General features: G+C 36.9%; 1 protein-coding gene across 1 annotated transcript in view; it reads right to left on the minus strand.

Moving 5' to 3' along the window:
* Positions 1-20,689, minus strand: part of HTR3B (5-hydroxytryptamine receptor 3B) — a 70,204-nt gene that overhangs the window by 10,235 nt on the left and 39,280 nt on the right. Inside the window, exons 3-7 of the mRNA XM_059929313.1 lie at positions 20,358-20,518; positions 3,667-3,711; positions 3,237-3,346; positions 2,246-2,415; positions 1,573-1,730 (exon numbers count right to left, since the gene is read on the minus strand). Coding sequence (XP_059785296.1) covers positions 1,573-1,730; positions 2,246-2,415; positions 3,237-3,346; positions 3,667-3,711; positions 20,358-20,518 — 644 coding nt within the window. The remainder of the gene's footprint in view (positions 1-1,572; positions 1,731-2,245; positions 2,416-3,236; positions 3,347-3,666; positions 3,712-20,357; positions 20,519-20,689) is intronic.

Raw genomic sequence — 20,689 nt, forward strand, 5'->3', positions numbered from 1 at the left:
TTGTGCGCACGGGAGCACACACTCCTGTTTACCTGCCCCGTCTCCCATCTTTGTTTGTCTCCCCCGTGCAGTGTAGGTAATGGTGTGTGCAGCGTTCTCCGGAGTGCTTGATAGGTGACTGTGTTCCACCTTGCACGTGCTACTCCCTCACATTTCCCTTTAATGCTCTCCATTATTCGGGCTGCATCAATAATGTTTGTGGGCTGATATCTTTAAAATTAATGAGGTGTTTACTCTTAGCCAAGAAACTCATTGAAATTAAAAAAGCTTTCTTTTTCCCCTCCCTTTCTCTTGGTAAAAAAGTGGACAAACAAGCCACAATGCAAGCTTTGATAAAAACCAAGCAGAATAGGCAAGAACCCAAGCCCTACCGCAAGGAAGGTATGAATTGGGATTAGCTGGTACCCGGCGTTATAGATTAGTCAGGTTCAAATCACAGCTGTGTCTAAGAGGCCTTGATTTAACAAGAGCTTTGCTAGAAAGCTGCACACCACACCTTTTAACCAATGGAGGACTTCTGTGCCCTCAATAATCGCTTATTTCATCACCACCACTCCACTTAGCATATGATTATCCATCGTAACAGTAGCACCTTAGTCTAGTCTGACTTTTCCTTCTTATTCAAAAGGTTTGTTTCCAGGAGACTTCATCTGTGTGAATTCATCTGTGCAATCCTGACCTGTCTAGTCTCTACTTTTCAATCAGATTACCTGGCATGAAAGACCCTCCCACTGCCCCCAGCTCCCACCACCAGCTGACTTTGTGCAGAAAAGCAGGGCTGAATACTAATGACAAGTCTGCTGGCTGCAGAAACTTGCTGCAGACCACATGTCAGGATGGTTTGCCAGGAGGGAAGGAAGAACGGTGCCCCTGGACTGCAAGGTATCAGGCTTCACTGTCCTGCTCCCAACTGCCCCCAAGGTGTCTGCTGGACAAATTTCCCCAGGAACAGTGCAGCCAAGGGCATTCCCGGTGGCACATCTGAGAAGTCTGGGTTCTTATCACGTCGTTCTAGAGTAGTTGTTCTCTCTGATCCGGAAACCACCAGTGGTCTCTGTGGATCCTGCAGGTGATTTGTTAGCTAATCCCTCAAGATACTCAAGTTAATAATATGATAATTTTATGCATTTGCATCTGGGATTAATTAATAATTTAGTCAATTGCAAACAGGACATTAATGTTGAAGAGACACTCTTCTCCCAATTTTTTGTTGCTGTTGTTTGTGGGTTTTTTTTTTTTTTCTCTCTCTCTCTCAGTAGCAATTAAAAGTGAGGCTGTTATATGTATTGAAAGGCTTGAAGATTCCTGCTGTAGTGGCTGGTTCAGGTCTCTGTCTGAAAACCATTCTCTTTATATTCACATATGGAATAGCTATAGCAGGAGTCCAGGATCTGTGGCTGAATCTCTGGTCTCTGAAATGCCAAAATGCAAGTGGATGTTGGAACCATTGGAATCACCTGTACTTAGGTGATAACGAATGAGAAGATGCAGGAGAGAGACTCCTCAGCCCAATAGAGAAGGTGAAAGACTGCAGAGAAGTGGGCAACAGGGACAGGAACGGGGAGGACCTACATTAAACTGAATCTGTGCAAAGTTTCCAGCGCTGCTCTGCAGGATGTTGTATGTTGAGGACACAGAAAGAAGTTCCCACTCACTGTCATTCAAAAATGCTTTTTGGTCATGTGTAATGTCTTCTCTGCTTCTCAGGAAGGCCAGGTCTACATCTTCCACTGAAAACAACAGAAACAGTTGACTTCCCATGGAGAGAGGCACCAATATTAACCCACTTTTCCAACTCGCAATTCAAATCCTTCCTTTTTACTCCTGTCCCCACATGGACAGTCTTATGGAGATGGGGTTCAATATACCATTTTGAATTAGGGGTAGGGATGGGAGATAAAAACTTTCTGGTCATGAAAAAAAGCAGCTATGAACTGAGGGTTTGTACTCCATTGTCTATAGCATGAGACTTCTATAACGTTCTCAATGGCAGTAGAAGCCTAATATTGTATTTTCAAACCAACAGCAGCAAAGGGCAATATCTCTGGGTACAATACTGTACTTAGTCTGAATTACAGCAGGAGCCAAATAACTGCAAGAAGAGATTTAGATTTATAAAAAGTCAATTATGTGCAAGAATAAAATAGACCTGAGGGACAGCATAATATAATAATTTCACCTATGTGTGCCAACCCAGCACAAGTGTGCTTGGCAACACTAGCAGGCTCCACCTCTCATGGCTTACCTGTGTGCAGAATGCTATTGAAGGTTAGGCTGCAATTCTGGATATCGAATGGAAAAGCGTATGTGTCTAAACTGCATGCAGAGACAAGTTGGATGGGCTTAGAGTGCTTAATGGTCCCAGATGAGTTCACGTAAACATAGGGAAGATCAGGTGATCTTTCAATGTCCACACTATATGAAACACAAAAGATCTTTGTTACAGAAAGCGTTTTAGTCATTCCAATACATAAACAGAACTGATTATAAGATGATAGTGACCGTAACACCCAAGACTAGCCTAGAAGTGCAAAGACAGAATCACACTTTACATGAGATAGCCACCCTGGCAAAGGTGGGTTCAGCAATGACACCCTTGTAAGTCAACTCACTTGCTAATGTTAAAACACAGACATAGGACTTCCCTGGTGGCGCAGCGGTTAAGAATCCGCCTGCCAATGCAGGGCACACGAGTTTGAGCCCTGGTCCGGGAAGATCCCACATGCCGCGGAGCAACTAAGCCTGTGAGCCACAACTACTGAGCCTGTGTGCCACAACTACGGAAGCCCGCACGCCTAGAGCCCGTGCTCTGCAACAAGAGAAGCCACTGCAATGAGAGAAGCTCACACACCACAACGAAGAGTAGCCCCCGCTCGCCTCAACTAGAGAAAGTCCACGTGCAACAACAAAGACCCAATGCAGCCAAAAATAAAAAATATAAATAAATAAGTAAATTTATAAAACACACACACAGACACACAGACACACACACACACACACACACAGACACACACACACACAGAGACATAATCCATGAGTAACATCAAGCATTAGCAATCAAATCTGTATCTTAAATGATGTCAACTCATGGTACTTCTAACCTGAATACTCCCAACAGTATGCTCTTCTTCAAGTTGAGAAACAAAAAATAGTAACCATGACTTAAAGGAAGCAGCAACCAGCCTGAATATTCTAAGCAGCCTAAACCCCACAGAAACACACCCCAGCACACTTACAACTCATTTATGATGATATCAGGAGCCCAGACGGCACTTAGAGGTAGGGAGATCTCTCTAATCTCATCAAACATGCTGGAGTTCCAGGATAAAAACTCATCATCCCAAACCTGTAGCCAAAAAGGAAACATCACAAAGGGGCAATGTCAATCTCATCAAAGAACTGAAGAGGGATTCGGATGAATAACTCAATTGATCAGCCTGTTGGTTCGATCTGTCAGGGGAGAGGACTTTCCATTCAACTCCTAAAGAGGGTTGCCCCAACCAGAAACCACGGCCATGTATCTTACTCAGATTCTAATAAATCAGGTCTGCTGCAGACATAAAGAACTAGAAACACAAGATAGTATCTATTTCTTCTAATAATTACATCTTGCAACAGATCGAGTTCAGGAGTCCAGCATGCACGGAAGAAAACAGAATCATTTACCTCACGATACCATACACTTGTCTTTAATTTTTGATTCTGTGCATCCTGCAAAGCAAAAAGAACATCCAAACCAAATCTTAGAGTGTCAGTAAATCAAAGCCCAATTCAACAGTATGACAATTCAGAGGAAGAAAATCAAATCCAACGAAATAATGCTGATTTTAGAAACATTACCTTGACTCTTCAAGATCTGAGTATTCTCAGTTCTTATTTATTACATACACCTGTCGCTATGAGCTTTACTATATTATCTATGATAAAATGACACACTAACTGCACTTGACATCTTAAATAATTTGCTAATCTCTTTCCTACTCTAATTGTTACTCTGCCATTAATCAGACTAAAAGATGATATGTAGTCGTAGCTAATTTTGGACTAAAAAGATGAGACCATGCTTTTATTTGTAATCAAAATGTTATTCATAATCTTTCAATGAGTGTTATCTCAACTGCCATTGGCAGCCATTCCTGCTGTTACCTTATGCTTGGGTTTCTCTGCTCATAAAACAGACTGAATGAGCTTAATCCAAGTGAGGTATATTTTTGGTGATATAAATAGATATGGCTTCGCATGTGTGCAATGAATCAGTGATTTAAAAAAAAAAGATCTCCCCAAACAAACAAAAAAACCCACTTTACTAATTTTTTTTCATATTGAATCTAGTAAAAACATGCTAAAATGATTATGTTCTTAGGGATTAAAAGAAAAGGAATATCTCATACCATATACAAGCATTAACTCAGAATGGATCATAAACCAAAATGTAAGAGCTAAAACTATAAAACTCTTAGAACAAAACATAGGAGTAAACTTCATGACTTTGAATTAGGCAATAATTTCTTAGATATGACACCACAAGCACAAGAAGCAAAAGAAAAAGTAAATGGGACTTCATCAAAATTTAAAACTTTTGTGTTTGAAAGGACATCATCAGGAAGTCAAATGACAACCCACAGTATGGGAGAAAATATTTGCAAATCATATACCTAGTAAGGGGCTTGTATCCAGAATATATAAAGAACTCTTACAACTCAACAATAAAAAGATAAATAACCCAATTTAAAAATGAGTATCAAAGGACACAGTCAACAGAGTGAGAAGGCAACTCATGGAATGGAAGAAAACATTTGTGGATCCTATACCTAATAAAGGGTTATTATCCTGAATATTAAAGAACTTCTACAACTCAAAACAAAACCAATATCCTTATTTAAGAGTGGACAAAAGACTTGAATACACATTTGTCCAAAGTAGATATACAAATGGCCAATAAATACATGAAAATATGCTCAACATCACAGCTATGGACCAAACTGTGTTCTTGCAAAATTCATATGTGACTGTATTTGGAGATAGGACTTTTAGGAGATAATTAAGGTTAAATGAGGTCAAAAGGGTGGGGCTCTCATCCAATAGGATTGGTGACCTTAGAAAGAGAGGAAGAGAGAATGATCTCTCTTTCTCCTCCCTGTGAGGACACAGTGAGAAGGCAGCCATCTGCAAGCCAGGAGGAGAGCTCTTACTAGGAAACAAATTGGCTGGAACTTTGATCTTGAACTGCCCAGCCTCCAGAACTGTGAGAAATAAATTTCTGTTCTTTAAGCCACCCAGTCTATGGTATTTGTTATGGCAGTCGGAGCTGGCTGATATAATCTCTAATCATTAGGGAAATATAAACCAAAACCACAAAGAAATACCATTTCACTCTCATTAGGATGGCTACTAGTTTTTTAAAAAGCAGAAAATAAGTGTTGGTGAGGATAATTGGAATTCTTGTGCACTATTGTTGGGAATGTAAAATGGTGCAGCTGCTGTGGAAAACAGTATGGCAGTTCCTAAAAACTTAAAAATAGAATTACTACATTGTCCAACAATTCCTCTCCTTGGCATTTACCCAAAAGAATTGAAAGCAGGGACTTGGACAGATATTTGTACATCCATGTTCATTATTCACAATAGCCAAGGGGTGGAAGCAACCCAAGTGTCCCTCAGTGGATGAATGGATGAACAAAATGTGGTATATATATGCAATGTAATATTATTCAGCCTTTAAAAGGAAGGAAATTCTGACACATGCTACAACATGGATGAACCTTGAAGACACTATGGAAAGTCACAAATAAGCCAGTCACAAAAGGACAAATACTTTATGATTCCACTATATACAGTCTAAGTACCTAGACTAGTCAAATTCATAGAGACAGAAAGTAGAATGATGGTTACCAGGGGCTGGGGAATGGGAAATGGGGAGCTGGTGTTTAATGGGTGCAGGGTTTCAGTTTTGGAAGATGAAGAGTTCTGGAGATGGACAGTGGTGATGTTTGTACAAAATGAGCATGTACTTAATGCCATTGAACTGTACACTTAAAAAAGGTTAAGATGGAAATTTTATATTATGTGTAGTTTACCACAAGCAAAATTAATAATTTTAAAATAAGCAAAGGACTTGAGTAGATATTTCTCCAAAGGAGATATATAAATGTGGCCAATTAACACTTGAAAAGATGCTCGACATCATTAGTTATTAGGGAAATGCAAATCAAAACCACAATGAGATACCACTTCACCCCACTAGGACAGATAAAATTAAAAAGACAGAAAATAAGTATTGGGAAAATGTAGAAAAATTAAAGCCTCCCTACATCGCCAGTGGGATTATAAAATGGTGCAGCCACTTTGCAAAACAGTATGGTAGTTCCTCAGAATGTTAAACATACAGTTACCATAAGACCTAGCAACTGCACTCCTAAGTGAATAACCAAGACTCTTGAAAACAGAAGTACACACACACACACACACAGTGTGTACAGGAAAAAAAGCAAACTTGTACAGGACTGTTCATAGCAGCCAAAAAGTAGAAATAACCCAATGTCCATCAACTGATGAATGGATAAACAAAATGTGGTACATATCCATTCAATAGAATATTTTTCAGCACTAAAAAGTAGCAAGTTCATACATGCTACAACATGGATGAAACTTGAAGACATTATGCTAAATGAAAGAATTCAATCACAAGAGGCCATTTATTGTATGATACCATTTATATGAAATGTCTGGAATAGGCAAATCTATAGAGATAAAAAGTAGATTAGTGGGACTTCCCTGGCAGTCCAGTGGTTAAGACTTCACCTTCCAATGCAGGGAGTGAAGGTCTGATCCCTGGTTGGGGAGCTAAGATCCCACATGCCTTGCAGCCAAAAAAAAAAAAACCCCAAAACATAGAACAGAAGCAATATTGTGACAAATTCAATGAAGACTTTTTAAAAAATGGTCCACATCAAAAGAAAACTTAAAAAAAAAAGTAGATTAGTGTTTGCCTAGGGCCGGTGGGGGCGGGGTGCAGGATGCGGCTGCTAATGGTATGAAATCTTTGGAAGTGATGAAATGCTCTGAAATTAGATAGTGGTGATGGTTGCACAGCTCTGTGAATATACTGCAACCACTGAATTATATACTTGAAATGGATGAGTTTTGTGGTTGTGTTATATCTCAAAAGAACTACCATTTAAAAAATGTATTAATAAAGAAAAAGAAAATCATTATTTTTTGGCCACGCCATGCAGCATGCAGGATTTTATTGCCCTGACTGGGGATAGAACCCGTGCCCCCAGTAGTGGAATCGTGGAGGCTTAACCATTGGACCGCCAGGGAAGTCCCAGGAAACCATTTTTGAAGATGTTTCAGGGAATGTATAAGTAAGAAGGCTGGTACAAACTACTGATGAAACCATTCCTTTCCAATTGCATCCTTCAAAGAGAATAAGAGGCATGGAAAATCCAAGATGAAAACATGTGAAATAAAATGTGTAAAACACTTCCTTACTGATTTTGGTTCAAAGCTAAGGAGTCATTTAAATAACATTTGTATTGGAGCTGGAGGAATCAGGCTCCCTGACTTCAGACTATATTACAAAGCTACAGTAATCAAGACAGTTTGGTACTGGCACAAAAACAGAAGTATAGATCAATGGAACAGGATAGAAAGCCCAGAGATAAACCCATGCACATATGGTCACCTTATCTTTGATAAAGGAGGCAAGCATATACAGTGGAGAAAAGACAGCCTCTTCAATAAGTGGTGCTGGGAAAATTGGACAGGTACATGTAAAAGTATGAAATTAGAACACTCCCTGACACCATACACAAAAATAAACTCAAAATGGGTTAAAGACCTAAGTGTAAGGCCAGACACTATCAAACTCTTAGAGGAAAACATAGGCAGAACACTCTATGACATAAATCACAGCAAGATCCTTTTTGACCCAGCTCCTAGAGAAATGGAAATAAAAACACAAATAAACAAATGGGACCTAATGAAACTTAAAAGCTTTTGCACAGCAAAGGAAACCATAAACAAGACCAAAAGACAACCCTCAGAATGGGAGAAAATATTTGCAAATGAAGCAACTGACAAAGGATTAATCTCCAAGATTTACAAGCAGCTCATGCAGCTCAATAACAAAAAAACAAACAACCCAATCCAAAAATGGGCAGAAGACCTAAATAGACACTTCTCCAAAGAAGATATACAGATGGCCAACAGACACATGAAAGAATGCTCAACATCATTAATCATTAGAGAAATGCAAATCAAAACTACAATGAGGTATCATCTCACACTGGTCAGAATGGCCATCATCAAAAAATCTAGAAACAATAAATGCTGGAGAGGGTGTGGAGAAAAGGGAACACTCTTGCACTGTTGGTGGGAATGTAAATTGATACAGCCACTATGGAGAACAGTATGGAGGTTCCTTAAAAAACTATAAATAGAACTACCATACGACCCAGCAATCCCACTACTGGGCATATACCCTGAGCAAACCATAATTCAAAAAGAGTCATGTACCAAAATGTTCATTGCAGCTCTATTTACAATAGCCAGGACATGGAAGCAACCTAAGTGTCCATCATCGGATGAATGGATAAAGAAGATGTGGCACATATATACAATGGAATATTACTCAGCCATAAAAAGAAATGAAATGGAGGTATTTGTAATGAGGTGGATGGAGTTAGAGTCTGTCATACAGAGTGAAGTAAGTCAGAAAGAGAAAAACAAATACAGTATGCTAACATATATATATGGAATCTAAGGAAAAAGAAAAAAAAAGGTCATGAAGAACCTAGTGGCAAGATGGGAATAAAGACACAGACCTACTAAAGAATGGACTTGAGGATATGGGGAGGGGGAGGGGTGAGATGTGACAGGGTGAGAGAGTGTCATGGACATATATACACTACCAAATGTAAAATAGATAGCTAGTGGGAAGCAGCCGCATAGCACAGGGAGATCAGCTCAGTGCTTTGTGACCGCCTCGGGGGGTGGGATGGGGAGGGTGGGAGGGAGGGAGATGCAGGAGGGAGGAGATATGGGAACGTGTGTATATGTGTAGCTGATTCACTTTGTTATAAAGCAGAAACTAACACACCATTGTGAAGCAATTATACTTCAATAAAGATGTATAAAAAAAATAACATTTGTATTTCTGTAATATTAAGTATAATACCAATTTCAGTAAAATAATAGAGTTGGGGAGTTATGGCATGAAAGCAAATAACAGCTCCATTTTCCTCCCCAGAACAAAGTATATTAAATTAATTATCCAGTCAGTTATCCAGTCACATCAAAAATATATAATCTTTGTGCATAGGGTCAAGACTACCACTCTCTTCAATCCAGGTTGGGTGGGGGGTAGGGAGGAGCCATTGATATTTACTTCTTGCAGGGGGTGCACCTGGAATTGTGTAGTACTCAGACTATACAGGTGTACACAGGATGGCATCATTTGAAAGAGAAACAATAAACTTTTAAAATTAAAGTTCCCCCTTTTTGCAATCAAAAAAGCAAGTTGCTATTGAATAAACATTTCTAGGTACCTTGAGAAAAAAGGGATTGTGCACAGATACAGAGGGACTCTACTTTAGTGGTTCAGCAAAGGTTAGACTGAGTGAACTTGCTCTGCAGATTTTTATGAACTTCAAATAGATACTTGAGAAAGGCAGGTTTTAAAATGGTATACAGTTGTCCCTCAGTATCCATGGGGGATTGGCTCCAGAACCCCCTCAGATACCAAAATCTATAGATGCTCAAGACCCTTATGCATAAAATGGAGAAGTATTTGCATATAACCTACACACATCCTCCAGTATACTTTAAATCATCTCTAGATTACTCATAATACCCAATACAGTGAAATGCTACGTAAATAGTTGTTGATGCATGGCAAATTCAAGTTTTGCTTTTTGGAACTTTCTGGAATTTTTTTAAATAAATATATTTATTTTATTTATTTATTTTTGGCTGCCTTGGGTCTTCGTTGCTGCATGCGGGCTTTCTCTAGTTGCAGAGAGCAGGGGCTACTCTTCGTTGTGGTGCGCAGGCTTCTCATTGTGGTGGCTTCTCTTGTTGCGGACCGCAGGCTCTAGGCACGTGGGCTTCGGTAGCTGTGGCACATGGGCTCAGTAGTTGCGGCACATGGGCTTAGTTGCTCCGCAGCATGTGGGATCTTCCCGGACCAGGGATCGAACCCTTGTCCACTGCATTGGCAGGCGAATTCTTAACCACTGCACCACCAGGGAAGTCTCTGGAATTTTTAAAAAATATATTTTCGAGGCACAGTTGGTTCAATCTGCAAATGCAAAACTCATGGATATGGAGGACTGACTGTACAAAATGAAAACACTGAATTCACAAGTATTTCCCCAAGAAACAGTTTGGAGGAGGTACAGAGGGGACTCCCAGCCAAGATTGGCTCTGAGGGGCTCAGGGCAGTTAAAAAAAGACCCCTAGTGAGAGCCCAAGATTGGGTGACACCACTTTCTTCCAAGTTTTACTGGCTGAGAGAGCCTGAAATAGATCATATCTCACCCACTAACACACAAAAGGCACAGTTCTAGGCTTAGCTGCAATCAAAGAGGGTTCCCCCTTAACAGGGGAAAAAGTCCAAAATGTTGTTTCTATTACTGAGAAATATAGCTTTTAGCTACTCTTTCATAACAAATATACTTTTACATCTATGAAATGTCCCAACCAGTTTCTTTATCACTGTCATGCCAAGTTGTGAATATAACTCGTTGACTCAGTCATGTGGCTGGGGAGGAAGGTCTCTATGTCTTAATGTTTCATTTTCACTGTCATTTTATCTAGTTGGTTCTTATTAACTGCCATGTTGATGCCTTCACTTGTTTTTCTCTTCCTGCCAAGCACTTTGTCATGTTACACGTAACAATAGTGTTAAGATTTTTTTCCCTAATATCTTATGGGGATGTCTGGGAGGATTTGTCATTCCGCCCTAAAGAACACAATGTCAAAAAGAAGTTTGAGGCTAAAACTGAAGTCTTTTTTTTGTCAGGGGAAACAAGTTTCTCAATGCCAGCTGGTGAACATAATTGGTTCTCTGGTGGCATTATTCACAGCTTTTCCCTCTGTGCATCTCTTTCTTTTTTTTTTTTTCTTTAGATGCCTTCCATCTTGCTTGTTAAAAGCAAAGGATATTTCAGAGAATTGGAATTCATTAGTCTTCCTAACAGAGGGAGTCTATTTAGATCTAAATTGGTGGTTAGCAAATATACAGATAATTCCCGCACATTCTTATTTATCTTTCCCAGTTCCAAAGACTATAGAAACAGATGCCTCAACGTCTGGCTGGGAGGCTCTAGTCAATGGACTGGAATACAAAGGAATCTTGGATTCAGAATTGACAAAACTCAATAGAAACAAATGGAAACTCTTCCCTGTTAGTAGATTATCTCTATAATCAGATTTCCCTAAGGTACACATAATACCCAGAAATTCTAAGACAAGACTGTAGTCTTTCATGTAAACAAAACAGGAGGCAAAACATAACGGAAGGGAGGGGCACTGATGAAAGCTGGGCTGAAAGCTCTTCACTCCAAACAAAAGTTGCCAGCAGTTCAGCTGCTGGTAGATGCATCCAACAAGTTATCTATTCACATTGGGAGTGTCCTTGTCTGAGCAGAATTTGTGAGCGATTTTTATCAAGTCCTTCAAACCAGCCCTGCCTCTGGAACGAACTTTAGGAGCAGCCCACCTGAATGTAATAGAGACATTTGCAAAGTATATTAGACTAAGTCGTTCATAAAGACAACCCTAGAATTGTACTCACATATCTTAATTAATTGGTTAGACAAGTATCTACCCAGTAGCTTTGAAGTAAGATATACTATGCTGCATATTGTGGGAAATAGGACCATGAGTTAGAAAATCCTTCCCTCAAGTAGCTATTAGTGTATGTGACATTTTAACAATTAACTATGGGCATTAAGAAATATACATACTTCGTTGGATTCAAAAGAGGGAGACATTGCTGTCAGTTTGGAGAATTGAGGAAAATTTCTCTTAGGAGCTGAGATTTGAGGACTATAATATTTGATAGATGGCAAATGAAGAGGAAAACACATTCATTGGAGGAAATAGAAGAATTAACAGCATATAGGCAGGAAACAAGAAGTTCAGGTTCATTGTAGCATTGAGTACATGTAGACGATAAAGTTAAGACAGTAGATAGGAATAAAACTAGAGGGATGGAATATAAGATTTTCCCATATTCCTGAAGGCAAGTTTTCCAAATCCAATAAAATATGTCTAACCATATTCTTGTAAAAAATTAGTATACATCACAACAGTGGAGAAAAGCATATCTTTGAAAAAATAATGGTGTTCTCCTTACCCACCATAAGGGATATAATTTTATTTTCTTTTATTGGGGTAGGAAGAAAGAGTTAGATTAAAATTTTCAATTTGATACAGCTGTTCCAAGGGAATTAGTAATATAAAGACTTTACTCCTTTTCTTTATCTCCAAATAAGCCTCTAAAGGAAAGCCTGAGCAATTCTACTTCACCTTCATCAATATGAAGTCAGAAAGTAGAAGAATGAGGAGAGACCTAGAAACCTGTCTTCAGCTCTTAACTCAAGGCTGATTCTATCTCTTCCCTGGAGTTTCATATAACATGGCTCATATCGTGTCTTTATTCAAATCATGCTTTTCCCATTGGACAATGTCCGATAAACAATATAGACATAATAACCCACTGACAACTAAATAGCAAGGACTAATATCTCTTAAGTAAGTGAAGATGCAGCCCCAGAAAATTGTCTCCAAAATTCTAGTTCAACATCCAAATAGAAAAGAGATTTAAAGGAGTTTTCTATTGGAGCTTTGTGTAAGACTAGGTCTTTTGGAGAGTAAGGGTGGGCGTTTTCTGGCATTTAATTAAACAGTATTTTCTAGGATCTTAGATATAGTACTTTTACTAGTGTGAGTGGGAAAATAAAGCTGAGAAAAGTGAAATTGTGTGCTAAAAGGAGGATTTTTTGTGTTTCATTTAAATGTACCTGCTTATGGCCGCATAGCACAGGGAGATCAGCTCCGTGCTTTGTGTCCACCTAGAGGGGTACGATAGGGAGGGTGGGAGGGAGACGCAAGAGGGAGGAGATATGGGGATGTATGCATATGTATAGCTGATTCACTTTGTTATACAGCAGAAACTAACACACCATTATAAAGCAATTATACTCCAATAAAGATGTTAAAAATAAATAAATAAATGTACCTGCTTATGAAGAAATAATGAGTAGGGGTTTATCTAAGCTCAAGGAAAATTATGTTAAAATAACTTCATTAGATAAAAAATAATTTAAACCGTGTTATAACAGAAAATTTATACTTTCAGTTTTAAAGTATTTATTTTTCATCAATTTCAATACCTGAGTCTCAGTCAAAAAATCAGAGTCTCTGATTCATAGTGCAGCACTAAGATATTAACATAGAGAAACACCTCCATTAAAATAAATTAAAGAGAAATTATTGAATTATTTTTTTAAAGTACGTTAAAATAATAATATTGTATTGTAGGGCGTATTATGTATGTAAATGTAAGGGGAACAGGTAAATAGAATTTTACTGTTGTAAGATTTGTACATTTTATATGAAGTGTAATAACATTAATTCTAAGTACATTGTATTAAGTTAATGATGGGTATGGAAATACCTAAAATAACATCTAAAAATAATACACAGAGGGATTGCAAAAAAGCTAATTTGATTTTAGAGGAACTAAAATCAAATATTAAAAAATATTTAATTTATCCAAAGTAAGGCAGGATAAGGGGAGCAGAAAACAGAAAACAGATGAGACAGCTAGAAAACAAATAGCAAGATGGTATTGGTAAATGGACAAAACACTTCCATTAAAATGCATAGATTGATGGGTTAAAATAGCAATACCCTGGAACACTACTCAGCAACAAAAAAGAGTGAACTATTGATACACACAACTTGGATGAACCTGAAGGGAATTACACTGAATGAAAGAAGCCAACCTCAAAGGTAAGATACTACATGGTTCCATTTATATAATATTCTTGAGATAACACAATTATAAAGATGGAGAAGGGATTTATTGGTTGCCAGGGGCTAAGGGTTAGAGGGGAGAAAGGATTGTGGCTATAAAGGAACAGTACCAGGGAGCCCTGTGGTGATGATTGTGTAGCTTGATGTGGTGGTAGTGGTGGTTACACAAAGCTACACATATGATAAAATTATAGAGAAACATACACACACATGCAAATGAGTATATGTAAAACTGGAGAAATCTGAATAAGCACCAAAGTCCATTTTCTAGTATTGATACTGTACTGTATTTTTGCAAGATGTTAACATTGGAGGGCATTGGGTGAAGGGTGCACAGAACCTCCCTATAAATTTATTAGCAACTTCCTGTAAATTTATAGTTATTTCAAAATAAAAAGTTTAACAAAATGAAAGACCAAACTACATGCTCTGTCTAAGAGACGACTTTGAGTACCACAGAAATTGAAAATAAAAGGATGGCAAAATACATACCATGCAAAAAGTAAGCATGAAAAAAACTTCAAGAAAAAGAATATTACCAGAGATAAAGAAGGGTATTTTATAATGGTAAAAGGTTCTGTTTGTTAAGAAGACATACGATCTTAAATGCGTATGCATCTAATAACAGGGAAGAGAAATAGACAAACCACAATTATAATTGGGGATTGTTATACCCCTCTCTATGAAATTAATAGAACAACTGGACAAAAAAATTGTTATAGGAGATTTTAACAAAATTATAAATACATTTATTGAATTTACATTTATAGAACAGTGTACCCTTCTATTCAACACTGCACTAGAGGTTCGAGTCAGGGCAGTAGGCAATAAAAGGAAAGAAAAGCTATAAAGATTGGAAAGAAAGACGTACAGCTTTCATTATTCGCAGACAACATGATCTTCTACAGAGAAAATCTGAAAGAATCTACAAAAAGACTCAAAAATTAATGAGATGGCAGGGTCACAGGATCAAGGCCAATATATACAAATCAGTTATATTTTTGTATGCTAGCAAGTAACAGAGACCCAAATTTAAAATACATTTATATTATTAAAATTTTAATTCTCTTTCTTATCAAAAAATATCATTTATAATAGCATCAAAAATGTGAAATACTTAGGGATAAATTTAACCAGATATGTGCAGAACACTGAAAAACACTAAACATTATGCAAAGAAATTAAAGAACTAAACAAATGGAGAGATACACTGTTGTCATGGATTGGAAGCTTATTGTTAAGATGTTGATTCTCCTTAAATTGATCTATAGATTTAATGCAATCTCAATAAAAATCTGGTAGTCTTTAAAATAGAAATTGATGAATTTTCTTAAGTTTATATGGAAATGCAAAGTACCTAGAAGAGTCAAAACAATTTTAAAACAGAAGAATAAGGTTGGAAGACTCACACTATCTGATTTCAAGACTTCTGTAATGCACAGTAATTGACACAGTGTATTGATGTAAGGAGAAATATATTGATTAGTTGGACAGAATAGAATGCAAAAATAGACCAAAACTATATAAAGAACTTCTGCAACTCAATAATAAGGTAATAAACAACCTATTTTTTTAAAAGTAAAAGATTTGAGCGAATACTCTATTTTAAAAGATATACAGTTGACAAGTAAGCACATGGAAGGATGTTCAACATCATTAATTTTTAGTGAAATGAAAGTTTAAAACCACATCGAGATATCACAAATCTACTGTGTGGTGACAAATCTACTAGAATGGTTAAAATTTAAAGAGATTGACAATATCAAGTGCTGGCGATCATGTGGAGGAACTGAAACTCTCAGACATTGCAGGTGGAATGCAAAATAACACATCCACTTTGGAAAACAGTTTGGCAGTTTCTTATAAAGTTAAACATAGACTTATACAACTCAGCAATCCCACACCTAAGTATTTATGCAACAGAAGTGAAAACGTATGCAAATGTTTATAGTGACTTTATTCATAATTGCTCCGATTTGGAAACAACCCACATCACATGTCCAACAACTGGTAAATAAGTAAACAAATTGTAGTACATTTGTACAATAGAATACTGCTACTGATATATGCAACAACACAACACTGATGGCTCTCAAAGGCATTATTCTAAGTGAAAGAAGCCAAAAACCAAGAATAAAATACAAAATGATTCCATTTATATGACATTCTAGAAAGGCAAAACTATAGGGAGAAAAAAGAAAATCTGTGGTTGCCAGAGACTGGGGCTAGGGGGAAGGGACTGGCTTAAAACAGATGAGTTTCAGGGACTTCCCTGGTGGTCCAGGGGTAAAGAATCCCCCTTACAATACAGGGGATGCGGGTTTGGTCCCTGGTCAGGGAACTAAAATCCCACATGCTGCAGGGTAATTAAGACCATGCACCACAACTACAGATCCCAGGCACCCTGGAGCCCATGCGCCACAACTAGAGAAGAGAAAACCTACATGCCACAACTAGAGAGAAGCCCACACACTGCAACGAAAGATCCTGCATGCCTCCATGAAGATCCCGCATGCCGCAATTAAGACCTGATGCAGCCAAAAATAAATAATAAATAAATCTTTAAAAAAAAGATGAGCTTCAGTCTATATAATTTATACCTCAAATTTTAAAATGCTTCAAAATTTCATAGGATGCAGTTAAATTAGTGCTTGGAAAACTTATAACTTTAAATGCTAAAATTATAAAAGAAAAAAGGTTTAAAATCAATGATATACCTTTCCACTTTAAGAAACAAGTTAAAGAAGAACAAATTAAGTACACAGTAAGTAGAAGAAAGGAAATAAAGATAAGAGTAGATATCAGTGAAATAGAAAACAATAAGGAAAATTCAAAACCAATATTTGGTTCTTTAAAGAAATAAATTAAATTGATAAACATTTGGCAATATTGGTCAAGGGAAAATAAGAGAAAACACAAATTACCAATATGAGGAATGAAAGAGGCAGTATCACTGGAGATCCTTTGGACATTAAAAGAATTAAAAGAGAATATTATGAACAAATAAATTTGCAACTTTGATGAAATAGACAAATTCCTTGAAAAATACAAATTACCAAAACGGACACAAGAAGAAATAGAAAATTTGAATATTCCTATATATGTTAATGAAATTGAATTTATATTTAAATACCTTCCCACAAAGATAACTCCAGTCCCAGATAGTTTTACTGGTGAATTTTATCAAACATTAGGGAAGGAAATTATCCATGTTACACAATTCCTTCAGGAAATTGAGGAGGGAACACTTTTCAATGAGTTTTATAAAGCCAGAATAACCCTGACACCAAAACCAGACAAATACATTACAAGAAATAAAACTGTAGCCCAATACTCCTCATTAACATAGATACAACCTACAATAAGTAGGAATTCAAATCCAGAAATATATATCAAGATCAAGCGGAGTTTATTCTAGGAATGCAGGGGTGGTTTAACATTTGAAAATCAATCAAAAATAATTTACCATATTAACTGCATAAAACAGAAGAATCATATGATCATTCAAATTGACTGAGAAAAAATTTGATGTAATTTAGTATCATTCATGATTTTTAAAATATCTCTCAGCACATAGCAAATAAGAGGGGACTTTTTCAACCTGATAAAGATCATCTATGAAAAATCTATAGCTAACATCACACTTAATGGTGAAAGATTTTTCTGTAAGAATGGAAACAAATAAAAATGTCTGCTCTCACCACTTCCATTAACACTGTAGTAGAGGTCTTAGGCAATGCAACAAGACAAGAAGAATAAAGGGCACACAGATTAAAAAAGAAAGAAGTAAAACTATTTGCAGATGAAATGATTGCATATGTAGAAAATATTAATCTGAAAAACTACTAGAATTAGTAAGTGAATTTTGCAAGGTCACAGGACACAAAGTCAGCGTACAAAATGAATCCTATTTCTTTATAATGACAACAAATAACTAGAACATTTAAAATTTTAAGTAATATTTATAGCCACATCAAAAATACTTTGGGATAAGTTTAATGGAAATATGTATAAAACTTCTACATTTAAAATTATAAAACACTGCTGAAGACCCAAATAAATGGAGAGACATACCATATTCAAAGACTGGAAAACTCAGTGTTGTTAAATGTCAATTCTCCCCTAAATTTCTCTGTGGGTCCCACACCATTCCAAGCAAACTCCCAGCAGGTTTTTTATTTTTAATGAAGTGTGACAAACTGAATATAAAATTTATGTAGAAGTACAAAGGTTCTAAAAAGCCAAACTATCTTAAAAATGAAGAACAAAGTTCAAGGACTTACACTATCTGATTTCAAGATATCAGATAGTCTGACACTTATAAGTTAACTTAATTTTCAGCCAAGACATCAAAGCAATTCAACGGGGAAAGGAAAGCCTTTTCAAAAAATGGTGATGGAACAAATCCATTCTAAATGCAAAAACAAAAACAAAACAAAACAACAGCAAAAAACTTTGACCTATGCCTCACACCATTACAAAAATTAATTCTCAAGATCACAGAACTAAATCTAAGGAGCTATAAACTATAAATCTTCCGAAAGAAAATATAGGAAAATATTTTGGTAAACTTGTAGTAGCAAAGATTTCTTAGACAGTACCCAGAAAGCACTAACCATAAATAAAGAACTGGTAAAAAAATGGACTTCATTAAATTTAAAAATTTCTGTCCATCGTAAGACCCATTAGGAAAATGAGTAGGCAAGCCACAGACTGAGAATAAACATTTGCAATACATAGATGACAAAGGACTTGTGTCCAGAATATATAAGCAATCCCTATAAATCTATAATAAAAATACAACCAACAAAATAAAAAATAGGAAAAGACTTAAACAGGTACTTCACAAAGAAAGATATATAAGTGGCCAATAAACACATAAAAAAAGAGCCCTTAATTATTAGCCATGGGAAGTATAAAGAAAAACCACAATGAAATATCCCTACACGCTTACCAGAATGGCTAAAATTAAAAAGACTGATAACACTTAGTGTTGGTGAAGATGTGGGGAAATGGGAACTCTCATAGCTGATGGGCGGGAGTATACAATGTACAACCACTTTGTAAATCAGTCTGGCAGTTTCTCATTAAATGTACATCTATCCTATGAGAAGTGGCAGTTATTCCACTTCTAGGTTTTACTGAAGAGAAATAAAAACATATGTACACCAAAATACTTGTACAGAAATGTTCACAGCAGCTTTATTCATAATATACTAAAACTGGAAACAACCCATATGCCTATCAACAGGAGAATGGATAAACAAATCATGGTATAGCCATAACCAAATACTACTTATCAATAAAAAAGAAAAACTACTGATATGCACAACAACATGAATGAAGCTCAAAAATATGATGAAAGAAATCAGAACAGCAGTTGTCCTTGTGGATGGAGGGGATGATGATTGACTGGGAAGGAAATGGGAGATCTTTCTGGGGTGATGGAAATGTTTGACGTATTGATAGGGATATGGATTATGTGGGTGCATGCAATAATCAAAACTCATACTGTGCATTTCAATATCTGTATATTATACCTCAATTGGAAAAAAAGTTTTGAGAAGTAAATTGAAAAACAATTATTAAACTACTTTAACAAACAAGCTCAGTAAAGTCTGCTTTTAAAAGAAATCAAAAGAAATTTGGGATCTATTGATACTGAAGACTTTGTAATTAAGAAAAAGGAGAAAGAAGAAGCAGAGATAATTATACGGGCCATCACTGAGGGCTTCCTAAGACCTCTGCTAACTGCTTTACATGCACTTTCTCATTTAATACCCACAACAACCCATTTTTCAGACATAGTAGGAAAGATGAGCTTTAATAAACAAATCTTCCCACTACCCTTAGCAAATACCTTAGGTATAAAGTCCCTTAAAAACTCAGGATAGCAAGGCACTTTTTCCCCCCTTTTAAAATTTCAGGCAGTAAGTTGTCGAAGTTGTTTCATAAACCCACTACTATCACTAAGAAATGTGAACCATAGAAAATAATGCCTATTACCATTTTGGGTTTCAGCAATGCTCATAAAATATGTTCTGTGACCTATGACCACAATTCTTAAAACATCTTATTTCTGTGAAATTCCTATTTCTAGACTATCTGCCCTCACAATGTAAGTCGGGGGCTAGAAAGCATGATTTGCCTAATAAATATTTACCCCAGGCTCACTGCTGAGTCTAGCACAACTTCTCTATCAGCTCAACGAGAGTCTCAAGAATAAAACTTCTCCTAGACCCCTGCGTAAACAGCAGGTAGTTTTACAAAAGAATGATGGGACTAGGAGATGGTAACATGGTCCTTACCACATCCAACACAGCGCGGACAAACACATCCAGGTATACTGTGGTGGCCTGGGTCCAGTTGTGAACTGGCCTCACTTCCTTGTGATATTTCTGTAATAGCTGCTTGGTGAGATGATGCAGAGCAGAACTCCTGGGATGAGGGGTATCTATTGCCAGGATTCCTGAAAAAGAAAACTATCATCGTTTTCATCGTTTATGAAAATAAAAGGAACTTAGCATCTTTAGGACACTTCAGACTGCTCAGGACTCAGTGGCTCCTAGCAAGACATAGTTTTCAGCTCATCCAAACTGCTTAAGTTCACAGCCAACTAGCGGGCTTATTGGCAGACACT

Source organism: Balaenoptera ricei, chromosome 8 (assembly GCF_028023285.1).
Source record: "Balaenoptera ricei isolate mBalRic1 chromosome 8, mBalRic1.hap2, whole genome shotgun sequence".
Lineage (NCBI taxonomy): Eukaryota > Metazoa > Chordata > Mammalia > Artiodactyla > Balaenopteridae > Balaenoptera > Balaenoptera ricei.